General features: G+C 35.0%; 1 protein-coding gene across 2 annotated transcripts; it reads left to right on the top strand.

Annotated features, from left to right (window-relative positions):
• The first annotated feature begins 4,276 nt into the window (after positions 1-4,276).
• On the top strand, positions 4,277-13,756 carry LOC131157610 (U-box domain-containing protein 52-like). Of its 2 annotated transcripts, none has more exons than XM_058111895.1 (10): positions 4,277-4,830; positions 5,639-5,760; positions 6,172-6,293; positions 7,781-7,995; positions 8,083-8,140; positions 8,657-8,945; positions 9,821-9,922; positions 9,990-10,418; positions 11,624-12,367; positions 13,246-13,756. In XM_058111895.1, exons 1-10 carry the CDS (start codon positions 4,656-4,658, stop codon positions 13,345-13,347), a joined length of 2,358 nt encoding a protein of 785 aa, XP_057967878.1. In that variant the 5' UTR covers positions 4,277-4,655; the 3' UTR covers positions 13,348-13,756. The 2 variants fall into 2 exon arrangements, with proteins under 2 accessions (XP_057967878.1, XP_057967879.1); XM_058111896.1 differs by having other exon boundaries at positions 4,345-4,830; positions 5,590-5,760.
• Positions 13,757-20,799: the final 7,043 nt, after the last annotated feature.

The raw sequence follows: 20,799 nt of genomic DNA, 5'->3' as shown, positions 1-20,799 counted from the left end.
TTAGGTTCCTCGTGAGTATATTTTCAATAATAAGGTAAGTGGAATAAATTATGTTAGGCATTTTGGGAATCAGTTGATTAATTTAAAGCATTAGAAAATGATAATGTTATGAAGGATTTGCTAACGTATTTGGTATTTGAAAATACTTGTTTTGGAATATTATATATTTATCTGAGCAATTACTAATTTATGAAATATTATTTAAAATTTGTGTGGCATGAGTATTGGTTTTGTTACCGTATATTTAACATGTGAAAATATTCTATGATGAGATGTAATTTATTCTGAAAAATATGGTGAAATGATAGAATATGATTTATATTGGCTTAGGAGAAATGTGATGTATACATACATGATATTTTTTATACTGAGAAATGTGATATATACAGACAAGATATTTTTAATATTGAGAATACTATAGAAATTGTGGAAATGAGAACCCTGATAGACCAGTGATGTATTTGAGAGGATGGTACTGTTGCTAGGAAATGAGTTAGTGCAACCACACTACTTAATAAGAGTGTTGGTATTGGAAATTGATTGGGCCTACGGAGAGATATTGACCGCCCTTGGGTCCGGACCAGGCTGCGGTGGGCCAATCGTACTATAGATGAGGTATGTTTTGACTTAACCTAGTAGGCCAACCATGGCTAAGTCCCACCTTCGGGTCACACAACCCGGTCATGTGGGGTGATTACATGACGATGATATATGGATGTCCATTCAGATTGGTTCCTCATAGCAAACATGATGGAACTACATTTACAGACATGTTGGGTTTCAAACCTAGGAAAACGTATTGAGCATGTACATATTTTTGAGAAAAATATATGGTTGCAAATGTGTGTGTGTGTATATATATATATATATGGATATGGGTACAGATTTCATGATTACTCAGCTATATTATTTATTAAATGAACGCATGTTGATTCATCTGAACTCATGTTGTCACACACTGATAATAATTTATTCCATCTTACTTGGAGGTGTCTCATTCCTTAATATTTCAACATTTTAGGAAATTCAGATAAACGAGCTTAGAGAGCTCCGGACAGGATTAGTAGTTGGGTTGGAAGATAATGCTAGTGAGACACTATTAAGTATATGTACATGGATTTGCTTAGTAATGCCTTGGGTTGTAATATTACCTGGTTTTTGGGAAGACATGTGTATATGTATGATATGATGGTTCTAAAACTTTGTTATTGTATTCGGGGTTATGTATATGTTTTCGTTACATGTTTTATTTGAGTTATAGTATTAGAGAAATATGAAAAGAAAAAAAATATGGTAGAAATTTTGGGACATCACATTATGTGTGCATATTATATGTGTGCTAATATATGAATGTATATGTGTAAGGAATGTAAGTATGTATATAAGTACATGTGTGTGTATTTATGTTTGAAGATGTAGTTAGTCATTAGTACGTTAATATGTGTCTTAGCGTATGTTTTATCTTGCCATTATTAAAAATTCAAAAAAAAAAAAATATGAAAACTCAAAAACATGAATTTTCTCTCTTGGTTCCCAGCATCTGTTCTCTCACTTATGATGGGATAAAGGGGAGAATTCTATTGTATTGAGTTTTTTTCCCCTTATGTCTAGGCGTGGTAGGGGTTTCTAACCTTCAAGAATTGTATGATTTGAGAAAGATTATGACTCCAACTAATAGAATTAGATCAAGTAAATCATGTTTGTTTATTAGAGTGTCAAATTTTTCTTTTCTCAAAAATACTTTCAAAAATCCAAAAATAGTGTGTTTTCAAGTATTCTTTCTCTTGATTTTTAAAAGGCCAATGATGATGCCCTACCTTTTTTTTCCCAAAACTTAAGCGTTTCATCACATTGTTCGAATTTAAACTCCATTATCCAAAACTCACTATTTTCACTCATCATTTTCAAAGACCGGTACAAGCCCAGTATCCCTTTTCTCAAAACTCTTAGTTTTTCAGGTTGGAAATACAAACTCGAGATTTTTAAAACCAACTATTTCTTCACACATCATTCATCACCTTTATCATCATTATGTTTTCCTCAAAATTAGGGTTCTAAGATCAACCCAATTTAAAGCAATGCTCTGGTGTCCTTAAAAGTCATGTTGGAGTGTTTAGAAAATAATATCATCATTGAAGGACAAAAATGGGTATTTTTCTCTTTAATTTTTTATATTTTTCTTTTTAAAGGCAACACATGAATCATCGTGATAGCCATTTTGTGAATAGGTGTCGTTAAGGGTACTGAAAAGAAAATCATCATTAAGATGGTTGGTTAATTACCTTCTATAATCACAAATGTACTCCCAAACTCAATATTTGATTTTTATACACTTTTTTAGGATTTTAATTTATTATTCCCGTGTTCTCAAAAAAAGAAAGGTGACAACTTTGTATCATGTGCTTTTAACCTTTTTATCCTTTTTTTCCCCCACTAAACTCTATTTGTTTTGAGACTATCATTCCTCTCTTCTTCGGCATCTCAAACAGAATCTGGCATCAATACTCTGATTAATTCATTTTGTATTTTCCTCGACCTTGTCAATGCCCTAATAACAAGATTTATATTTTTATATAGAAATTGATTTGTCCATCCTCCTCTTCCTTCTCGTCCATTAGTGTCACCTCCTCCTCCTCTTCCTTCTCCTCCATCTCCCCAATCAATTATAGAAATTAAATTGCCCCTATGGCTGAGCTCAGTTGGCAAGGCGGATTTCGGGGTTGCCTTTCACGAGGTCAGGGATTTCTCCCACCCTGGGTTCGATTCCTGCGGCTGGGCGCCTGAATTTACCCCTCTGTGGTGTGTGGGGCCATGCTACAGGGCGTGGGATTAGTCACAGGCCGGTGCGACGGATCGTAAAACGGACGTCATTGACGGTAGTGGACACTCGGGACGTACCCAAAAAAAAAAAATTATAGAAATTAAATTTTCCCAATCAATTGATTATATTTATCCTAATTAATTTATTTTGTTTGTAGAAACAAGATTTGGAAATTAATTATAAATTTTTTACAAAAATCAAATTTGGCAATTAATTATCAAATTATATCTATTCCATAACAAACTTAACAAATATTAACACTTTACGTATAATTACCATTGTTAATTACTTAGTTTGAAATGTCATTGGAATAACTTTTTCAATATATAATTAATGTTAATATTGAAAAATAATATTTGAAATTTAATTGAAAATGATAATTAATGTTTTAATGAGATGATGTTTAAATTGTTACTAATTTGTTATTAAAAAACATTAATATGTTACTAATTTGATTAACATAGTTAAAGTGCTAATTAAAATTTTAATAAAATTTTATGTTTATTAACATAAATGGGTTATCAAATATAAATATTTATGTATTATAACATGTTAATTATATGTTGGAAGTTAAAAAATAATACTATTAGAAAAATTTATATAGCTATCCAAATATTAATTACAAATATTCATTAAAACTATTATTGTTAATTAAAAAAATGTTTAAAATATAAATTAGAATGCTGATTAATTTGTTAATTTGAAAATATTAAAATTTTAACTTAAAATATTAATTAACATAAATATAATAAAATGCGTGTTGTGCATCGTAATATATTAATTATATGTTGAAATTTAATAATAACCTTATTATAATAAATCTGTACAATACTCGTAATAAAGGTGATTATCTAAACATTGTTTATCTTTAAAGTAGTTATAATTAAAACTTACTTTTAAAAAACACTAAAAAGTGTTTATAAAAATCAATATTTTTTCAATTCAATATTTATCATTAATCGCTTTATTAGATAAAGTACTATTTTTTTAAGAAAATAATTTTTAATAAATGATCTTAAGCAATTCCTTGATTAAAAAATATGCTACCAAAAAGAAAAATTCTTCTAATTTTATAGGGTTATTAAATATTTTTACAAAAATGTATTAATACTGCGTTTGATAATATAAGTTTCGGGTTTCAGGTTTGAATTTAGATGAATTTAGACAAATTTTAATATAATTTTTTATTAAAATTTTTTTTTAAATCCAATACAAACTAAATTTTTCCAGACATTAAAAAATTAAAATATGCTTTTAGTTCTCATCTATTTTTTCTATAATAAACAATTATCTAAACTAAAAATAAAAATTTACGTAGCGAGGAACGCGGTCGGGACAAGTAAAAAGGGGAAAGCTTGGACTGCACACCGCACGATATGTTCTCCAGGAGGGCCTCCTGACCAAAACTACCTTTTCTGTTTTTTATCTTTGGCGTCAAAAAATACGAAATCCATTGACTAGCCGCTAAAAATGGGCAGCTGTCCAGCAGAGATGGTGAATTCACCCGACGACTCAAGAAAGTTTGTGAGAGCGGGAGAGGGGGGATTTCAGATTTGCCGTTTTGGCGTCAAAGGACTGTCTTCAGTTCTCTCCGCTAACGAAATCTCATTTGGGAACACCTTGCGGCATTTTCAGAACAGAGAAAACAACGGGGGAATTCGGACAAGCCAAATTTAGATATATTCGAACACAAATCCAGAGATAGAGAGGTTTGAGGTTGTTCCTATTGATACCAAAAGGGATTTGGGGGTATCCCAGAAAGATTAAGAAGAAGATTTTGCGTTTAACAGAGGCAGGAAGAAGGATTTAACACGCACAGAGACACAGAGAGAGAATGCGGCATCCAAAGAGCGTGGGAGTGAAGAAGATAGCAAGTGGGTTGGTGGCAGTTGCAATAGACAAGGACAAATGCAGCCAATATGCGCTCAAATGGGCTGCTGAGAATCTCGTCACCAAAGGCAGCACTATCATTCTAATCCATGTCGTCCATAGACCGCCTTCTCATCCAAGTATCTCTCTCTCTCTCTCTCTCTCTTGTTGCTTTGTATTTATGATGTTTGATTAACGAATTTCTTTCAACATTGGAAAGTGCAACCTCTAATTTAAAGGGTGGAGGACGGAAACTAATTATTTTATGTCGCATAAGAGAATGCTGCATCTAGTTTTTTCATCATTTTTTTTTTTCTGGGGATGATAGATCAAGAGACGCATATGGCAAACTTCAGTAAACCTGCATACAATTTTTTTGCTGCTTTTCATAAAAGTTGTAGAAGTCCCACAATGTCATTCCAAACAATCAAATGTATGCATATAGATGTACCCATTTGGTAATCAGATAGTTTGGAAATATAAATAATTTGCTACATCAAACACGAGCAACCCCAATTTTTGTTTACGTCTGCCAACACCCCAAATTTAAAAATTGAGAGAGGCTAAAATGGATGATAAAACGGGGAAAATCTACCAAAACGGAAAAGTAGAATATGCTCATATCAATACAGACGATGATGTTTTTGCTTCATGTTAAAACTTTTATTTATTTCATGCCATGAAAAACACATTAAAAAAAAAAAAAAAACATGTTCTGGTTACAACTAAATTGTTGGGGAAATATACTCATCCCAATATGAAATGAGAAATTTATTACGTTAAAAAGTACCCAGAATTTTAATTGCAGTCCACATCCTCAGAAAATACAAATTTGCTCCGTTAATGTTCATAATGAAGTATATGAAGAATTTTGATTGTGCTTCCTCTTACTTTTGCAGCTAATGTACAATGCATGGCCACATGATAAAATTTCTTTTGTTGGTGCAGTTGGGAGCCCTTCGAATTTTTCTGATGCCCATAACGTAGCCACACCGTCAAACCAGCAACTTCTTGACAAGCAAATGAAGGATTTGTTCCTCACGTTTCGCTGCTTTTGTACTCGTAAAGATGTAGGTGTTGTATTTCGCTATTCCCCTTCTCAACTGCAAAAATTTTAGTCTACAATTTTGTCCTGGAGATAATAATAATAATAATAATAATAATAATAATAATAATAATAATAATAATTGAGAAATGTTCTGTTGAGAAATCACAAGAATCATGGCAAGATGTTAGGCAATCAACCATCAAGGAGATTGACAATCACACAAAATCAAACAGTTGACCATTCCATAGGCTCCTCTCCATATTTGTATCAATCTAATTATATCCCAGAAGAGTACAGCGTACACTTATTTTTTTAATTTTATTTTTCCTGCTAGGTGAACAGAACAGTACCTATTAATGCATAATCTCGCATCCACATTAACCTGAAGCTGTAATTCCTCATTTTCTTTTCTATGTGCAATTGTCTGTACCAGATACACTGCCTTGACGTGGTACTAGAAGATACAGATGTAGTGAAGGCATTGACCGAGTATGTTTACCAGGCTGGAATTGAGAACTTGGTTCTCGGTGCATCCTCACGAAGTGGCTTTATCAGGTGATTGATTATTTTTCTATGTTTGCATACACTTCCCCGTCCAAAATTATGACAGTAATTACACGTGTGATCTAGGAAAATCTTGGACCTGGGGGGGTGGTTTGGCAACTGCTCCTGCCCCTGCCAGTTACCCCTAGGTTTCTCCCCTGGTGTTGGCTTAATCAATGATTCCAACATAGTAAAGGAAAAAAAAAAAAGGAAAAGAAAGAGGACATTGTCAAAACAATTAAAAAATAAAGAAGTAATACAAGAGTGAAATTATGTAGTAGTAACAATAGTACTGAGTTTTGAGTGAAAAAACCCAAAATGTATCAAAAGATGAGACAAAGTTTGACCCTGAAATGGGTTTGGAGTCTACATTTAATGTTGATACTCGGGAACTAATCAGCCATACAGAGTCATAATAGATGTTGTATGTTGCTTGGTAGACTCAATAATGTGAAATATGATACCTGGGTAAATAAGGATGAAGCTATACTCAGTTCACAAAAAAGGTGGTAAATAGTGGTACTGCCTGGAGTGTAATCTAGGCCAATAATTAGTTGTGTCCACAAAAGTTCTAAACAGCGCAGCACTGGAACATTCTGAAATAATTTCACTAGGTGCTCTAATATCAGAATGCAAGGCAATGAAAAAGAATACTCAATCTTAGAATCCAAAAATGACCAAAAATGTAAAAAGAAGAAAAATCCTAAGCGGTTATCTAGGGCTAGAATATTTGGGAAGTGGTATACAATGTGCACATTTGGGCCCTCAGGGCAATTAGAAACATTTTTTAAGTGATTCAGAATGAAGGATGTAGTCTGAAAAAAAAAAAAAAATGTTGCATGCCTTCTCTTATTCAAACAACGATTGGAACATAAAGATGAAATTATAAACGGTCTTTACTAGTTGAAACTTCTACATATTACACTACTCAAATGCTAATGAAGTAATGATAATTCTTTATGCTTGAAGAAAGTTAACAAAAACTATACATATCAAACGATTCAATTTTTATGTAGCTGATAACCTAACGGATGGGTGTATTGGTTCAAACTGATTGTCTCCTGTCAACTCTGTCAAATAATCAAAAGCCACATTATCCACTGCATCCCTCTGGAAAGTTTTAGGTCATTGACTCATTGGATGCCATGCAAGCAAGGCTTCAAACTGAAAACAAGTAAGATAAAAGACTGGATTTAATCCCATTGTTCTAGTGGATCATGAGCTTTTACCAGATTCTGAAGTAGTAGGTTCAACCAGCTAACAAAAAAAGCAAAAGGCTATGCTGGTCTTCATTGAAGAAACATTAATGAAGCAAGTTCCTAAAAGAATAGAAAATCAGTTCAGCATGAACTGCACATCAACACGTAAATATATGGTTGAGATCTACATCGACATTGCAAAAAGTACCAGATTTGGATATAAAATTTTGTGAACTTGGAGATGTGCATATGCATAAATTAACTGTGATTTTCATTAACCTCAATAGCCCTCTGATGCAGAAAATTCAAGACCTCGGATATTTCAAGCAGTGCATCAAAAGCCGCACCAGATTTCTGCAGTGTCTATGTCATCTCCAAGGGGAAGATATCTTCGCAACGGAATGCTTCTCGTTCAGCCCCAAGCACTTCCCTCCTTCATGAACAAATAGAGAACCAGATAAAAAACAGCAGTAATGTTGTTGAAGCACGTGACAAGCATAGTGTTAGTCTAAAAGGTTTGTTATTCTGATTGTAATGCTTTTTCTCTTTAACTTTGTTTAATAATTGCTCACTAAATGAAGAATCTTTGGACCCTCTAACAGTAGCAGAGAGAGCATCATTCAGGCCTCGCATTTTGACGGATGACAAGGAATCAGTCAAGTAAGTTGCAATATATTAACCAATTAAGAGAAAACAACAAGGGTAGAACTAGGGAATTTTGGCATATTGTGGGATGGCTGTCAACAATCCATCCATGGGGGGAAACATCAAAAACAAAAACAAAAGGGGATTGGTTTGGGGTTTGGAATCTACATACAATTGGTAATATTTATGGAACTTTGTGGACTTGTTTAGGTTAAGAAATTTGGTCTATTCTTCCTCCTGTCATTGCACCCATTGACAGCATGCATCTAAAAATTCCAGTCTCCCCAAGACCACCTCCCCTCCCAAACAAGAAAACAAGGTGGAGATGGGAGGGAGGAATGTCTATATTTAGAAGTGTTGGATCACCACTAAGACCTAAAAGCCCAAGCTGTTAGGTGATGACCCAACATTGTTTATCAAGCCTTACCTAGTAGTATTTGGATTTTGTTATTATGTAGCAATGTTTATTTTGCAACATTATGGATGCCCTAAAATTTGAGGAACTGATTGCATTTCCATAACCTAAAACAGGTCACCATTTAATAGAGGAAAAGGTTTTAATGGAAGGTTCGGCGGGGAGTTCTCGGAATCAGATACAGATATATCTTTTGTAAGCTCTGGCAGGCCAAGCACGGATATCATGTCTCCATTGAGTTATGATTATATGGATTCAGGTCGCACCTCACGGGTTTCTACCTGCACAGATCAAAGCTTTGGGTCAGTCCGCTTTGGAACCAATATGACTGACCTCAGCTCTCAGCATGATTTCTCGTTTATTTCAGAAAACAGTGGAATGACATCGTGCTCATCCCGCAGCATGGTAATGATATAATCTCCTAAAAAGCAAGCACACTGATAGGCACCAATAGTGAACCTACCAGCATGTATACAGACCCCTGCCTGTGCCATTTGTGCCTTTAACAAATATGTCTGGCAAGCATGAATCACGCTGGTTTAAAACTTGAAAAATTCCCAAGGCAAGCTAAGGTTACATTGAGATTTTGAGCAACCAAATATCACCTAACCCAATATCACGTGCATATGCTGCACTGCACATTTTATGCTTATGCTTGAACATTTGATAAAATAAAGTGTTATAAACTTGAAAGAGATTGCTGAACTTATAACTTTTTATTGGTGCAACATTTTTTCGTGCAACATTTTTTCGAAATTATGATTGTAATTGGTCAACATTTTGGTCATTACATCTCAGTTCTCTTATATTTGACTTGATGGCTGCAAGGTTTTCCCTTTTGATTTTTCTCTTTCTTCTTTTCTTGATCCCAATTGTAATTTCACATGCATAATGATTCTCTAGAACATCCTTATGATTGAGCTAATAAAAAAGTAGTCAGAGACAAGCGCAAAAAAATAAATAAATAAATAAAGGGAAGAAGAAAGATAGGGTATAAACAAGTTCAAAACATGAGGTTAAGGTTGGCTCAAGCTGTAATCCCAAGTTACTAATAGTACTAGTATGGTAATGTGCGCATCTAAGACAAAGCCAACTCTGATCTCACAAAAGAGAGGTAAAACTTTTTTTGTGAAATTGCAAGCATATGATTTAGAATTATTTTTCAGAACTTTTTCTTGTTCTTCCAGTGCCATGGAATCATGGATCATTGCCACTGTAGTAGTTGATGGACTTTGCACATGAATAATCTTTAAAATGGAGTCACTCTGACATGATCACAGGATGATTTGGAATCCGAGATGAGGAGGCTAAAGTTGGAGCTGAAGCAGACAATGGACTTGTATAGTACAGCCTGCAAAGAAGCACTGACAGCAAAACAGAAGGTACAGTTGAGTCACACATGAATTGCACAAATCAAGTCTGTAAGTTCTAATTTGGCACTGAAAACAGGCAACGGAGCTCCATCGCTGCAGGCTTGAAGATGAACGAAAATTAGAAGAGGCACAGAATGCAGAGGAAGCTGCACTGGCAGTTGCAGAGAAGGAGAAAGCCAAGTGCCTGGAAGCCCTGGAAGCAGTAGAAGCTGCTCAAAGGATGGCAGGGCTGGAAGAAAAAAGGAGAGTGAATGTAGAAATCAAGGCCCACAAAGATGCAGAAGAGATGAAGAAGGTGCTGGATGCCCTAAACGAAGATAGTGTTAGGTACCGAAGATACACTATTCAAGAGATCGAAAAGGCGACAGAATTTTTTACCGAATCTCGCAAGATTGGGGAAGGGGGCTATGGCCCAGTCTATAAGTGTTATCTTGATCACACGGCTGTTGCAGTAAAGGTTTTGCGTCCAGATGCAGCTCAAGGAAGGTCACAATTTCAGCAAGAGGTGAGGCACAACAAAAACTTAAATATTAATGGATATGTATTATTTAGGGTTCATAAACTTGATCAAGTAGGCTACAAAATTACCACACCACTTCAGCTGCCCCAAGATAAGGTGAAGCAAAATACGGTGACATTGACACAAATATTGTTACAAGAGATATGATAGAAATGGTTAAAGAAATAAAAATTGAAACAGCGGCAGAAAACCATCTAAACTCAGTTCTCATACAAAAGTCAATAAACTACATGAAAACTAAAGGTTCAGGCAACAAGTCTTAGGAACAGACAAGAAAAAGAATCATTGCTCACAGGCCTGTTGCTGTAAAAATTTTGCTTGCTTTGTTTCAATGAATGCGAAAATAAGGTACCTAATTGTACATATTAATAACAAAGGTATTACAAGCGAAATAATAGAAAAGTTATTTAAAAAAATGACCCACTCAAAACACCAATAAAAAACCATTTAAACTCCTGTGTAATTTTAGGTCGATGAGCTACATGAAAACTATGGTTGTACTTAGGAGTATGGATTTCAGGTTGTGGATTTGGATTTGAGAAAAACTTTAATACAATTTTATGTAGTGTTTTATTCAAGTCTACACAAATCCAAATGTAAGGTCCAAACTCCAAGCTCCCAAATGCAACGTTAAAGGTTCTTGGAACAATAATTGGCAGTTAGGAAAAGATTAACAGGCTGCAAGTTCCCTTGAAATTTTCTAGTGGAAGCAGATTGAGAAATAATTACTCTACACACTTATGGATGTAATAATCAAGAACTAACACTATGCTGCAATGATTCAAATCTAAAACCATCTATTAGATTTTCTTACTACAAAATAGCAACATAAAGAGGTACAAATTGAGTTAATTGTATATAATCAGAGTTGTATTTTGAAATATGATGGATTTTCAAACCGAAGGAACAGTTGCCCTTTTCTACTTTTCCTTAACCTTAAATAGGTGAATGATCCATATTCCATATTGTTTGTTATTTGGTTTTGCCATGACTTCCTCATGTTGCAAGAGCTCGTGGGGCATTTCTCATTCATTATATCTTTGAGCCTTTCCTTATCCCAAAAAAGATAAATAAAGAAAGAAAGAAAAAAAGGGAAAAAAACAGGTAATCCATAAAGAATTGTTTGTTGGATTCTGATTTTAATTATTGAGATATGTTTTTTTAAACTTTTCCTGTTTCATCTAATGAAGGTTGAAGTATTAAGCTGTATACGGCATCCCAACATGGTGCTCCTTCTAGGAGCCTGCCCAGAGTATGGCTGCCTAGTTTATGAATTTATGGCTAATGGAAGCTTAGACGATCGCCTCTTCCGACGAGGAAATACACCTGCCCTCTCTTGGCAACTCCGGTTCCAAATTGCTGCTGAGATTGGCACAGGCCTCCTCTTTCTTCATCAGACTAAGCCAGAGCCTCTAGTGCACCGAGACCTCAAACCAGCGAACATTTTGCTAGACCACAACTATGTCAGTAAGATTAGTGACGTTGGACTTGCCAGGCTTGTTCCACCTTCTGTTGCTGATGAAGTAACACAGTGTCGCTTGACATCAGCTGCTGGAACTTTCTGCTATATTGATCCAGAGTATCAACAAACTGGAATGCTTGGTGTAAAATCTGATGTCTATTCCCTTGGAATCTTGTTTCTACAATTGATAACGGCCAAGTCAGCAATGGGCTTGACTCACCATGTTCAAAAATCTATTGAGAATGGTACTTTCTCTGAGATGCTGGATCCAGATGTTCCTGATTGGCCTGTTGAAGAAGCTCTGGGCTTTGCAAAGCTAGCAATCCAATGTGCAGAACTAAGGCGGAAAGACAGGCCAGATCTTGGCACGATTGTCTTGCCAGAGCTTAATAGATTGAGAGAACTCGCTGTAAAAAATAGCAGCAGTCCAGGTCCTTCCCCCTGCCACAGCTATACTTCTTCCACGGCACAGGTGAGTTAGAAAATGCAGGCACTTGGGGGCATTCAATTTGAAATGAGACTTGAGATGGTTCAATTTGATTTTTCACAGAACATGAGCATAAATTTACCTATAAAAATATTAACAAAAAATTAATCTAGCTCTTCTGTTGGCCCCAATAAGATGCATATTTTGTACGAGTTGGGGAAAGCAAGCAGATTCTTTAAAATGCTGATAAAACAATTTTTAACTAATGCTCATTGTTGTCAACAAATATCTAGATTAGCAGTAGTCATCCCTACTGCTTTTCATACCTTAGGGTTATTATTGCTCCCATAAACTTCTGCATTAGCTTGTACATCTGGAAGTATAGAACTGGTGTATGTTGCAAACTCTGTACCTTGAAGGTGGTAGAGAAAGCTTCTAATGGCCTTGTATTTCCACAACAAAATGAAGAAATGCCAAGAGAAACCAATCAGCAATAACTTAGCTAGAACAACATCCTCCACAGAAATGGGACTGATTATGTGATTACACTGCTGCATCTTTCCCAAGTACAAAGGACAATGTCTTGGAAAGTACTTCAGGAAAATAGTAGAATCATCAAACCGGTCTCCAAAATTGACAGTGACCTGTTGGGTGTGCAACAATTGATTTGAGGTTCCCCTGTCTCTATAACGTGCAGTGTCATAGTGCATAGATTACAATACCAATTAATGCACTAGTGCACTAGACCTAAACCTCCCACCAAATTTATAAAAAAAAAAAGGGACAGATACTGTAATAAGGGTGCATGTTAAATCATTAGTTTTGTTTTTCCTGCAAGCACGATGTTATTGTATTAACATGACTTATGCAGCTTAGACAGACAACTATGAAAGTCTGATAAATTGCGAATAAATCTTTTGCAGGATGTGATTAGCGACCCTGCGCTCATAAATTCAGGATATGCTAGCTCAAAGAGCCAGTCCAGCATATCATCTTTGACAGGAGGCCAATCAAGTGCAGACTGAGAAATACTTCTTTACAAGGCATAAACAGTCAACAGAAGGATGCCCTTTTTCAGTTCGATTCGCAGGAGAATCTGTTTAAAGTTGTTGTAAGGTCAACAGAGCTTTGCGAAGATAACGTTTTGTGTAACCACTTTAGTTCATCTACACGGGTAGAGTCGCTCCGCATTTTTTTTTTTCCACATAAAATGTACGCTCAACAAAAAGGTCATGGCATAAGTGTGTTGCTGAACTTGTTTGCTCAAATGAGTTCCTAAAAAATCTATTTTCGAGAGGCAAATGATCAAGCTCCATCAAATTCAGGGTCTTCGACACAAGGAGTGAGTTTGGGTTCATTCTTGGGCACAACAGAAGTGTAACAGAAAAGTACATTGTTGTATATTAAAAGAAAAGAATACATTTCCATTCAAAACATGTGTGGTTGCATGGTACATAGAAATGACTGACAATAGAGAAGTTGAAACCCAATAATTAACTATAAAAAAAAATCTGAATATCTCAAATTTTGGAAAATCAGGGATGACAGTGTCTTGCTATTGCTAGATGGTTGAACCATTCAAATCAATGTTTGAACGCCAGAGTTTCCTTATAAGTGCCATTTCGTGGTGGGTCTGTACTGCTGCAATCATTCTATATTTCATTAAACAAAAATTTCAAAGCTAATTGTGGGCATCTCCATTTCAAACCCAATCCCTCCATTTTCAGTCACTGTGGATTTGTATTGCTAAACCAAGTTAAAAAGTGGGGCTAAAAATTGCAGCAAACCATATATATATATATATAATATATTTATTTTAAATTTTTTAATATTTAACAAAAAAAGACTTCTTTTTCATATATATTAAAAAAATAGCACTCATTTATTATTTTCTCATTAATATTTTAACTAACAAACTTAAAACTTAAAAACACCACTAATTTATTATTTTTCTTTAATATTTTAAAAAGAAATTGATTTGAGATTTTAAAAATATCACCTATAACCTATTTATCATTTTTCCTATTTAGTATTGTAGTAAATGTGGCTTTATAAATTGCATCTTATCTATATTCTTTTAACACATGCATATACATCATACATACATCAAATATCATATATGAAACAGGTGACCTAATAGATAGCCGATTCGAACCCGGCTAACCTATCAATTAATTGAGTTCAATTTCAATTGACCTGCTTACAAATGAATCATTTAAGGCTGGATAATGAGTCTCTTGTTGAGCATTGGCTCGTTCGTCAGCCTTGACTATAGATGCATAGGTTAGCCCTATAAATGGGATAGCAGTCGGATGGACCTTCACCTCGTGTCCCCATGACAAAAAGAGTTGGGGCAGTAAGGAAAACTTCAAGCCAACCAAAAGGCGACGAAACAAATAAAATGGGTTTAAAATACAATCAATCAATTAAAATGTAGGAATAAGATAGGAGAAAATAAGTAGAGAAAATGTTGTAGAACAGAAAATTACTTCAAGGCACATTACAATGTCGTTTTCCTTAAAACGTTATTTTCCCCCAGATTGGTGTGTATTAGGTCAGCAAATACGTTTTTAGGATACAATAAAGCCTAAAAATATAATCTGATATTAGTTTGCGTTATACACAAACAAAAACTGATCACAAACACCCTTAGAATAATCTGAACAAATTTTCTGGAATTCTATCTCTACAGAAAATAGAATCCAAATTTGAAAATTATATAATTTGAGGAAGCTTTATGTAAGAAAGAGGAGAGAATGATGAATTTTCTATATTTTTCATGGAGTTAACTGTAGAAACTCGAACCTGAAAAATAAAGAGGAAATAAGAAAAGAAGAAAGGAAAATTTAAAAAGGGCAAATAGCAGGGCTCGTCGACGAATCCCCTGCTTTCGTCGACGAATGTCCTTCTGCAATTCATCGACGAAATTTAGGTGACGTTGACGAAGAGTTACCGAGATGAATTTCAGGCATACAGTTTGTCGACGAACGTCGTTCTATGGTTCATTGACGAAGGTCTAATTTTGTCGACGAATTGTGTCGGGTCAAAGGGTTATACATAGAATTTTTGTTGCTTCTTCATTAAGTAAACTTAATTCTCTCTCTCTCTCTCTCTCTCTCTCTCTCTCTCTCTCTCTCTCTCTCTCTCTCTCTCTCTCTCTCTCTCTATTTCTCTAACCCACGAACCCTCACCCCTTCTCTCTCTTCGATTTCTCATTGTTCGTCGTCCGAATCGACGATCGGAAGCCGCCATGAGGATCTATGGGCGTTTCTTTACAAGTCTAGTGGAGCGGATTTTTAAATTGGGATTTCTAGGCATCGCTCCAAAACTAGGGTATTTTAGGGTTTTATTGTTAATTTTGGAGTATATGAGGCCTAGAAAATGCTAAATGAGAAATATGTTGTGAGTTAAGTTGATTAATTTGGGGAAAATGTAATTTCAGGGTTTTGATCTTCGAACGTCACAGGGGGTGGATTAGGGTTCCCAATAAGTCAGGTAAGGGTATTATATTATGTCAGTTAATTTTGAAATATGGACCGATTAAATTGCAATATGTGATTTTTTGAACGAATCGGGTACATGAAAAATATGGTTTTGACTGTTATTTGTTTTGGGAAAAATTTATGTGATTGGTTTGAAATCTCCTATTTTTCTATAAAATAAATTGTTTAAGCTAAATAAAACCCAAAAGATGCTCAGAACCTATTTTAAGAAATTAATACTTTTTCCCTATCAGTTTATTTTATTTATGATCTATCAGATAAAAATTGTGTGGGATGAGAGCAGTTTTTAAATAGTATATATGAGTAGAATGTTTTTACTGATAATATACAGATTTGATATGACGGTCAGGGGCCAAGATTTAATATAAAGATCAGGGGCTGAGATATGATATGACGGCCGGGGGCCGAGATATGATATGACGAATAAGGGCCGAGATTTGATATGACGGCTAAGGGTCGAGATTTAATATGACGGCCAGGGGCCTAAAGTTAATAAATGACAGGAGAGGTTTTATATGAAATGAGAATAAAGTAGTTTTTATTATGTAAATTGCCATATATGATTCTAGAGCCCTTTGGATATGAAATGAGATGTTATGAGCAAGGTACCATAGCTATATGCTGGCAGGGAGTGCAATCACACTGGGATGATAGTGTGATGATAGATAGACAATTTGGTGACCTAGGCCACAGTACTACTCCGAGGTTTTTTGTCGGGGGGCCCATCCGAGGTAGTTCTAGATGACCATAGGTAGGCACAATCGTCCTTACTACCTTTACTGACTCAACTATGGTCGACCGACCATATGTTGAGTCCAGCCTTCAGGCCGCACAACCCGTCATGGGGGGAAGCATGTCGTATGAGTTTATGACAGCATGACGACGCTAATACAATAGTCCAGGTTGTATCTTTTATGCATATATGGGCAAATTTACTGTAGAAGGGCTATATTGAGCAGACAGTTTATTATTCAGAAATTATGTATTTTCAGATATATAGTGTAGCACAGTTTTAAATGTCATTTCATATACAGTTAAATAATGAAAGTTTTATATTCACGCGAGAAATCATGCTAGCCACACACTGATAGTAATATAATTCGTCTTACTGAGAAGTGTCTCACCCCATTATACAAATTATTTTTCAGGTCCTCCAGGGAACCGTACCTAACTTACCTCGAGGCTAGGATTAGACTTCTGGGAGTGGTTATCAGAACTGGTGAGATGCCAGATGTCTTATTTTGTTATTTTAGGATTGTAATATTGTAGACACATAGTGGTATGTATAGAATTCTGGTAAAGTGTTTGGATGTTTTAGAAATCTTCCAATGCATGGTTTAATTTCAGTAATGGTAGTTGCACCTAGGATTCCCTGGTTAGGGTGGGTTGCATATTTATATTATTAGAGAGTAATTATGTATTATACTAGCACTCCGGGTCCATTTGGCGGGTTGGGGCGCTACATTAACTCTATTTTTATATAGACAAAATTATGCATTTTCTGAAAGGTTGCATCTATTCAAATCGCGAAGCAGATTCAACCTGATTGCACCTAGCATTGACTTGGTTGAGCCTGGTCGCTCCCTTGGTCGAGACTCTAGGGAATTCATGTTCAATCGATGGTAGCATCGACCAGGTCGCACCTAGTCTCCTGGTCACACCACTTGGTCTTAAAAAATATAAGATTAGTTTTTAACTATCCAATCATGATCAATGGTCACGATCTCGCAACGATGCAAGCATACAAACTGCTAAATGCTTGTGCGCCAACTAAATGTGCTACTAGTGCCCTACAGCCCACGCCACATGCATGCGCGTGTGCGTGTGCGGATGGTACAAGTACCATCCTAGGGTGCACTAGAGTACACACTAGTACTATCTCTTAACCAACTCTAAGAGATTATTCCACATTGTCATTTATTAATGACCTTTCCTTTTCTACTTTTTCTAATGTAAGACAAACCCACATAACAACAAATACTCCTCATGAATGCTCTAGAAAATTCATAAGTGGAGGACTCTGAAAACCCATAAAATCTTATATTGTAGAAAATATTCCAACATTCCCCCACCATTTTCAAAATATAGAAGAAAAACGATTTATTCAGATAAGAGATAATTTATGCATAAATGAAGGTGTTTTTAGAACTTGAACCTTCACTTAGTGAATACATATCAAAGTTAATTAGGATTACATAATAGATGAACTTTGAACTAGTAATCCTCTTTTGATTAACCAGATACATATCACACACAAATTATCAAATCTTTGGGTGTTAGCAAAATCTGACGCGTGGATTGGCCTTGCGTCTATATCCCAGTTTGATGAGTGCTCTAGAGATAAATCCATTTCTCATAGGAAGCGACACCACTTATGACACTCATATAGATAGGTTTATCAAAAGTACCCTTGTAATTAAAGTACCTCACAAAACCTGTTATAATCCTATTAAGAGCTTAAGCTCAACCTTCACCTTTTTCACATTACCAGTACAAAGCACTATTTTCCTTGGGATGGATTATGTGACACATATACATTTTAGTGCTTCCAGTCACTACATATGATGTACTTTGCTCATTGAACTCAAGAGCTTGAAAATTTCAAGTGTTGAGTTGAGTTTCTATCATTTGAAACGCAGAGGGAATATTTTGATTTAACAATGAAACTCAAATCCTCTAGTGGATGCCTCTAATTTTGTTATGAAGGATGACTTCTTAATAAGCACGTAGTGGAATGGACATTTATTATCATCAATGCTTATACCTAGAGTGATGACCGGATTTTGATTAATGAGATTAGAGTTAAGGATATAAATATAGACTAGGATGGATCCCTAAACCTCCAATTGTTTTCATATTTGCTTGAATTTCTAATGATCTTAGTATTCATATCTACTAAGAATTTTCATTTTAAGCACCAACCACTTCCTAATCCAACAATCATCATTACCTTTAAACCTAGGAACTAAGGAAGAATTAAATATTTAAGTAATATTAATTTAAATCCATTTTTCCTTAGATCCTATGGGGTTTGCTTTGCTGATTATCCATTTCATTTCTTTTTCTAAGCCTCTAGCACTTGTGAGTAAACAATTGAACCATACGTGCCGCATAGTTTTGCAAAATAAGCAGATTTTGAATATACATAAAAGATTATGTTTATTTATTTTGTTTTTGCTCAATGAGGCATGGCAATAAGATTTGTAAGATAAACCCTTTTGAAAAGATTTATTTCTTTTAACTCCTAAGGGTTTATTTGAACTATACTTCTTATTTTTGGATTTGAAAATCATTTTAGAATAATTTTCAATTTTTCTTTCTAAGCAGATGATTTTCAACACTTTCACAATTTTCTTCTTCTCTAAGGTGGCATGATGTTTTCTTAAATATTTTAATTGTTTTTCCAACCTTCTATTTTCATTTTTCAAAAATACTTTCTATTTAGACACCCTAGCTAGAAGCTTATTCATTTTCAATAAAGTACATTCTAGTTCCTTGTTAAAGGGCATGCCATTATCATTAGATTTATTGCATGATTCAACATCGAATATATCATAGTAATACTCAAATAAATCAATGCATGCATCACAAACGGTATTATTATAAAAAGCAATAAATGATTCATCATATAGTTTATCACATGTTTTGGCACAAGAATCATCACAGTAAACATCACATGAATTAATACATGCATTATCGTCAAAGCAGTCATTAGAGGCAATTGATGATTCAACATATGATATATCACAAGATTCAACATAAGAATCATCACATGCTTCATTACATGAATCAATAAATAAGGTAGGGTAAGATTCATATACCTCATCATCTACTAATGCAACTTGCTCATGATTAGCCACTACCTAATCATTTTGGCTTGGGGCGTTTGGAGTGGCAATCTCCTTTTCCTGGGTCTCTCCATATCTCTTTTCCAGCTCAACCCAGATATCCTTTGCACTTTTACATGCCACAATCTCATGAAACATATTAGTCTCTAAAACATAGTAAAATAAATCCATAGCATATGAATTCGCATGCATTAACCTAATATCATTTTCATCCAAAGGCATACGAATTCCATCAACAATCACCCGCCAGGCCATCCAATCCATTGATTTTATAAATACGCTCATTCTAATTTTTCAAGTGATGTATTTGACACCACGAAATATCGGAGGCCTAGAAGGTGGTTGTCCCTCTTCGAATGGGGATACACCAATGTGAGCCATCTCGATCTTTAGCAAAAACATTTAAGTCAATGCCACGAGGTTGTGATACCAATTATTGGAATTGGTGTTTCCCTAAGAGGGGGTGAATTGGGTATTTAAAAGTTTTGTCCTAGGTTTATCCAAATCAACAGATTCGACAAGCAGTATTACATAAACCTAGAGTCTTTTTATGTAATTACAAATCCAATCAAATATTCAAACAATAAACATAAACATACAGGTACAGAAAGTAAATTACAGAAAATAAAAACTAATACCAGATATGTTATCGGTGTTCGGCTAATATTGCCTACGTCCTTGCCTCAAGCTCACAAGAAAGAGAATTCCACTAAGGGCTCACATCAAGGGTGGAGCGGCATCGTTTACAATCAGGTCAATTAACGAAGCTAACCTCAACCTACAATTACACCTTACTAGGATGGTGCACCTAACTTTTCTAATCAAGTCAAAGCAAATCCGAAACTTTTACTAGGGCAAGTCTCCCTCTTAAGGCCCACGCCTGGACTACAACAGATAATAAACTTTGTGTACAAACAAATATGCTTCTTACACTAAGTAGATATGTACCAATATACTCAACCAAATAATGCACTCACATATGATAGGATATTAAGCTCAAGTGGGATTTTGTTAACTAATGTGTTAACTCGCAATAGTATGTATGTCAAAGTGCGTATGTGAGAGTAAGACTTTTGATATCAAGATAATGTGCTTGTAATGTGATTAATCAAAAGCATTCTATAAC

This window comes from Malania oleifera, chromosome 6, assembly GCF_029873635.1.
Source record: "Malania oleifera isolate guangnan ecotype guangnan chromosome 6, ASM2987363v1, whole genome shotgun sequence".
Classification (NCBI taxonomy): Eukaryota; Viridiplantae; Streptophyta; class Magnoliopsida; order Santalales; family Ximeniaceae; genus Malania; species Malania oleifera.
This window is presented reverse-complemented; position numbering and strand designations above follow the sequence as displayed.

Bases quoted from the DNA above. Each gene is read 5' to 3' on its own strand.
- LOC131157610 (XM_058111895.1), top strand. From the start codon at position 4,656: ATGCGGCATCCAAAGAGCGTGGGAGTGAAGAAGATAGCAAGTGGGTTG. The intron at 8,141-8,656 runs GTAAGTTGCAAT...AACCTAAAACAG, and splicing joins GATGACAAGGAATCAGTCAA to GTCACCATTTAATAGAGGAA. The intron at 10,419-11,623 runs GTGAGGCACAAC...CATCTAATGAAG, and splicing joins GGTCACAATTTCAGCAAGAG to GTTGAAGTATTAAGCTGTAT.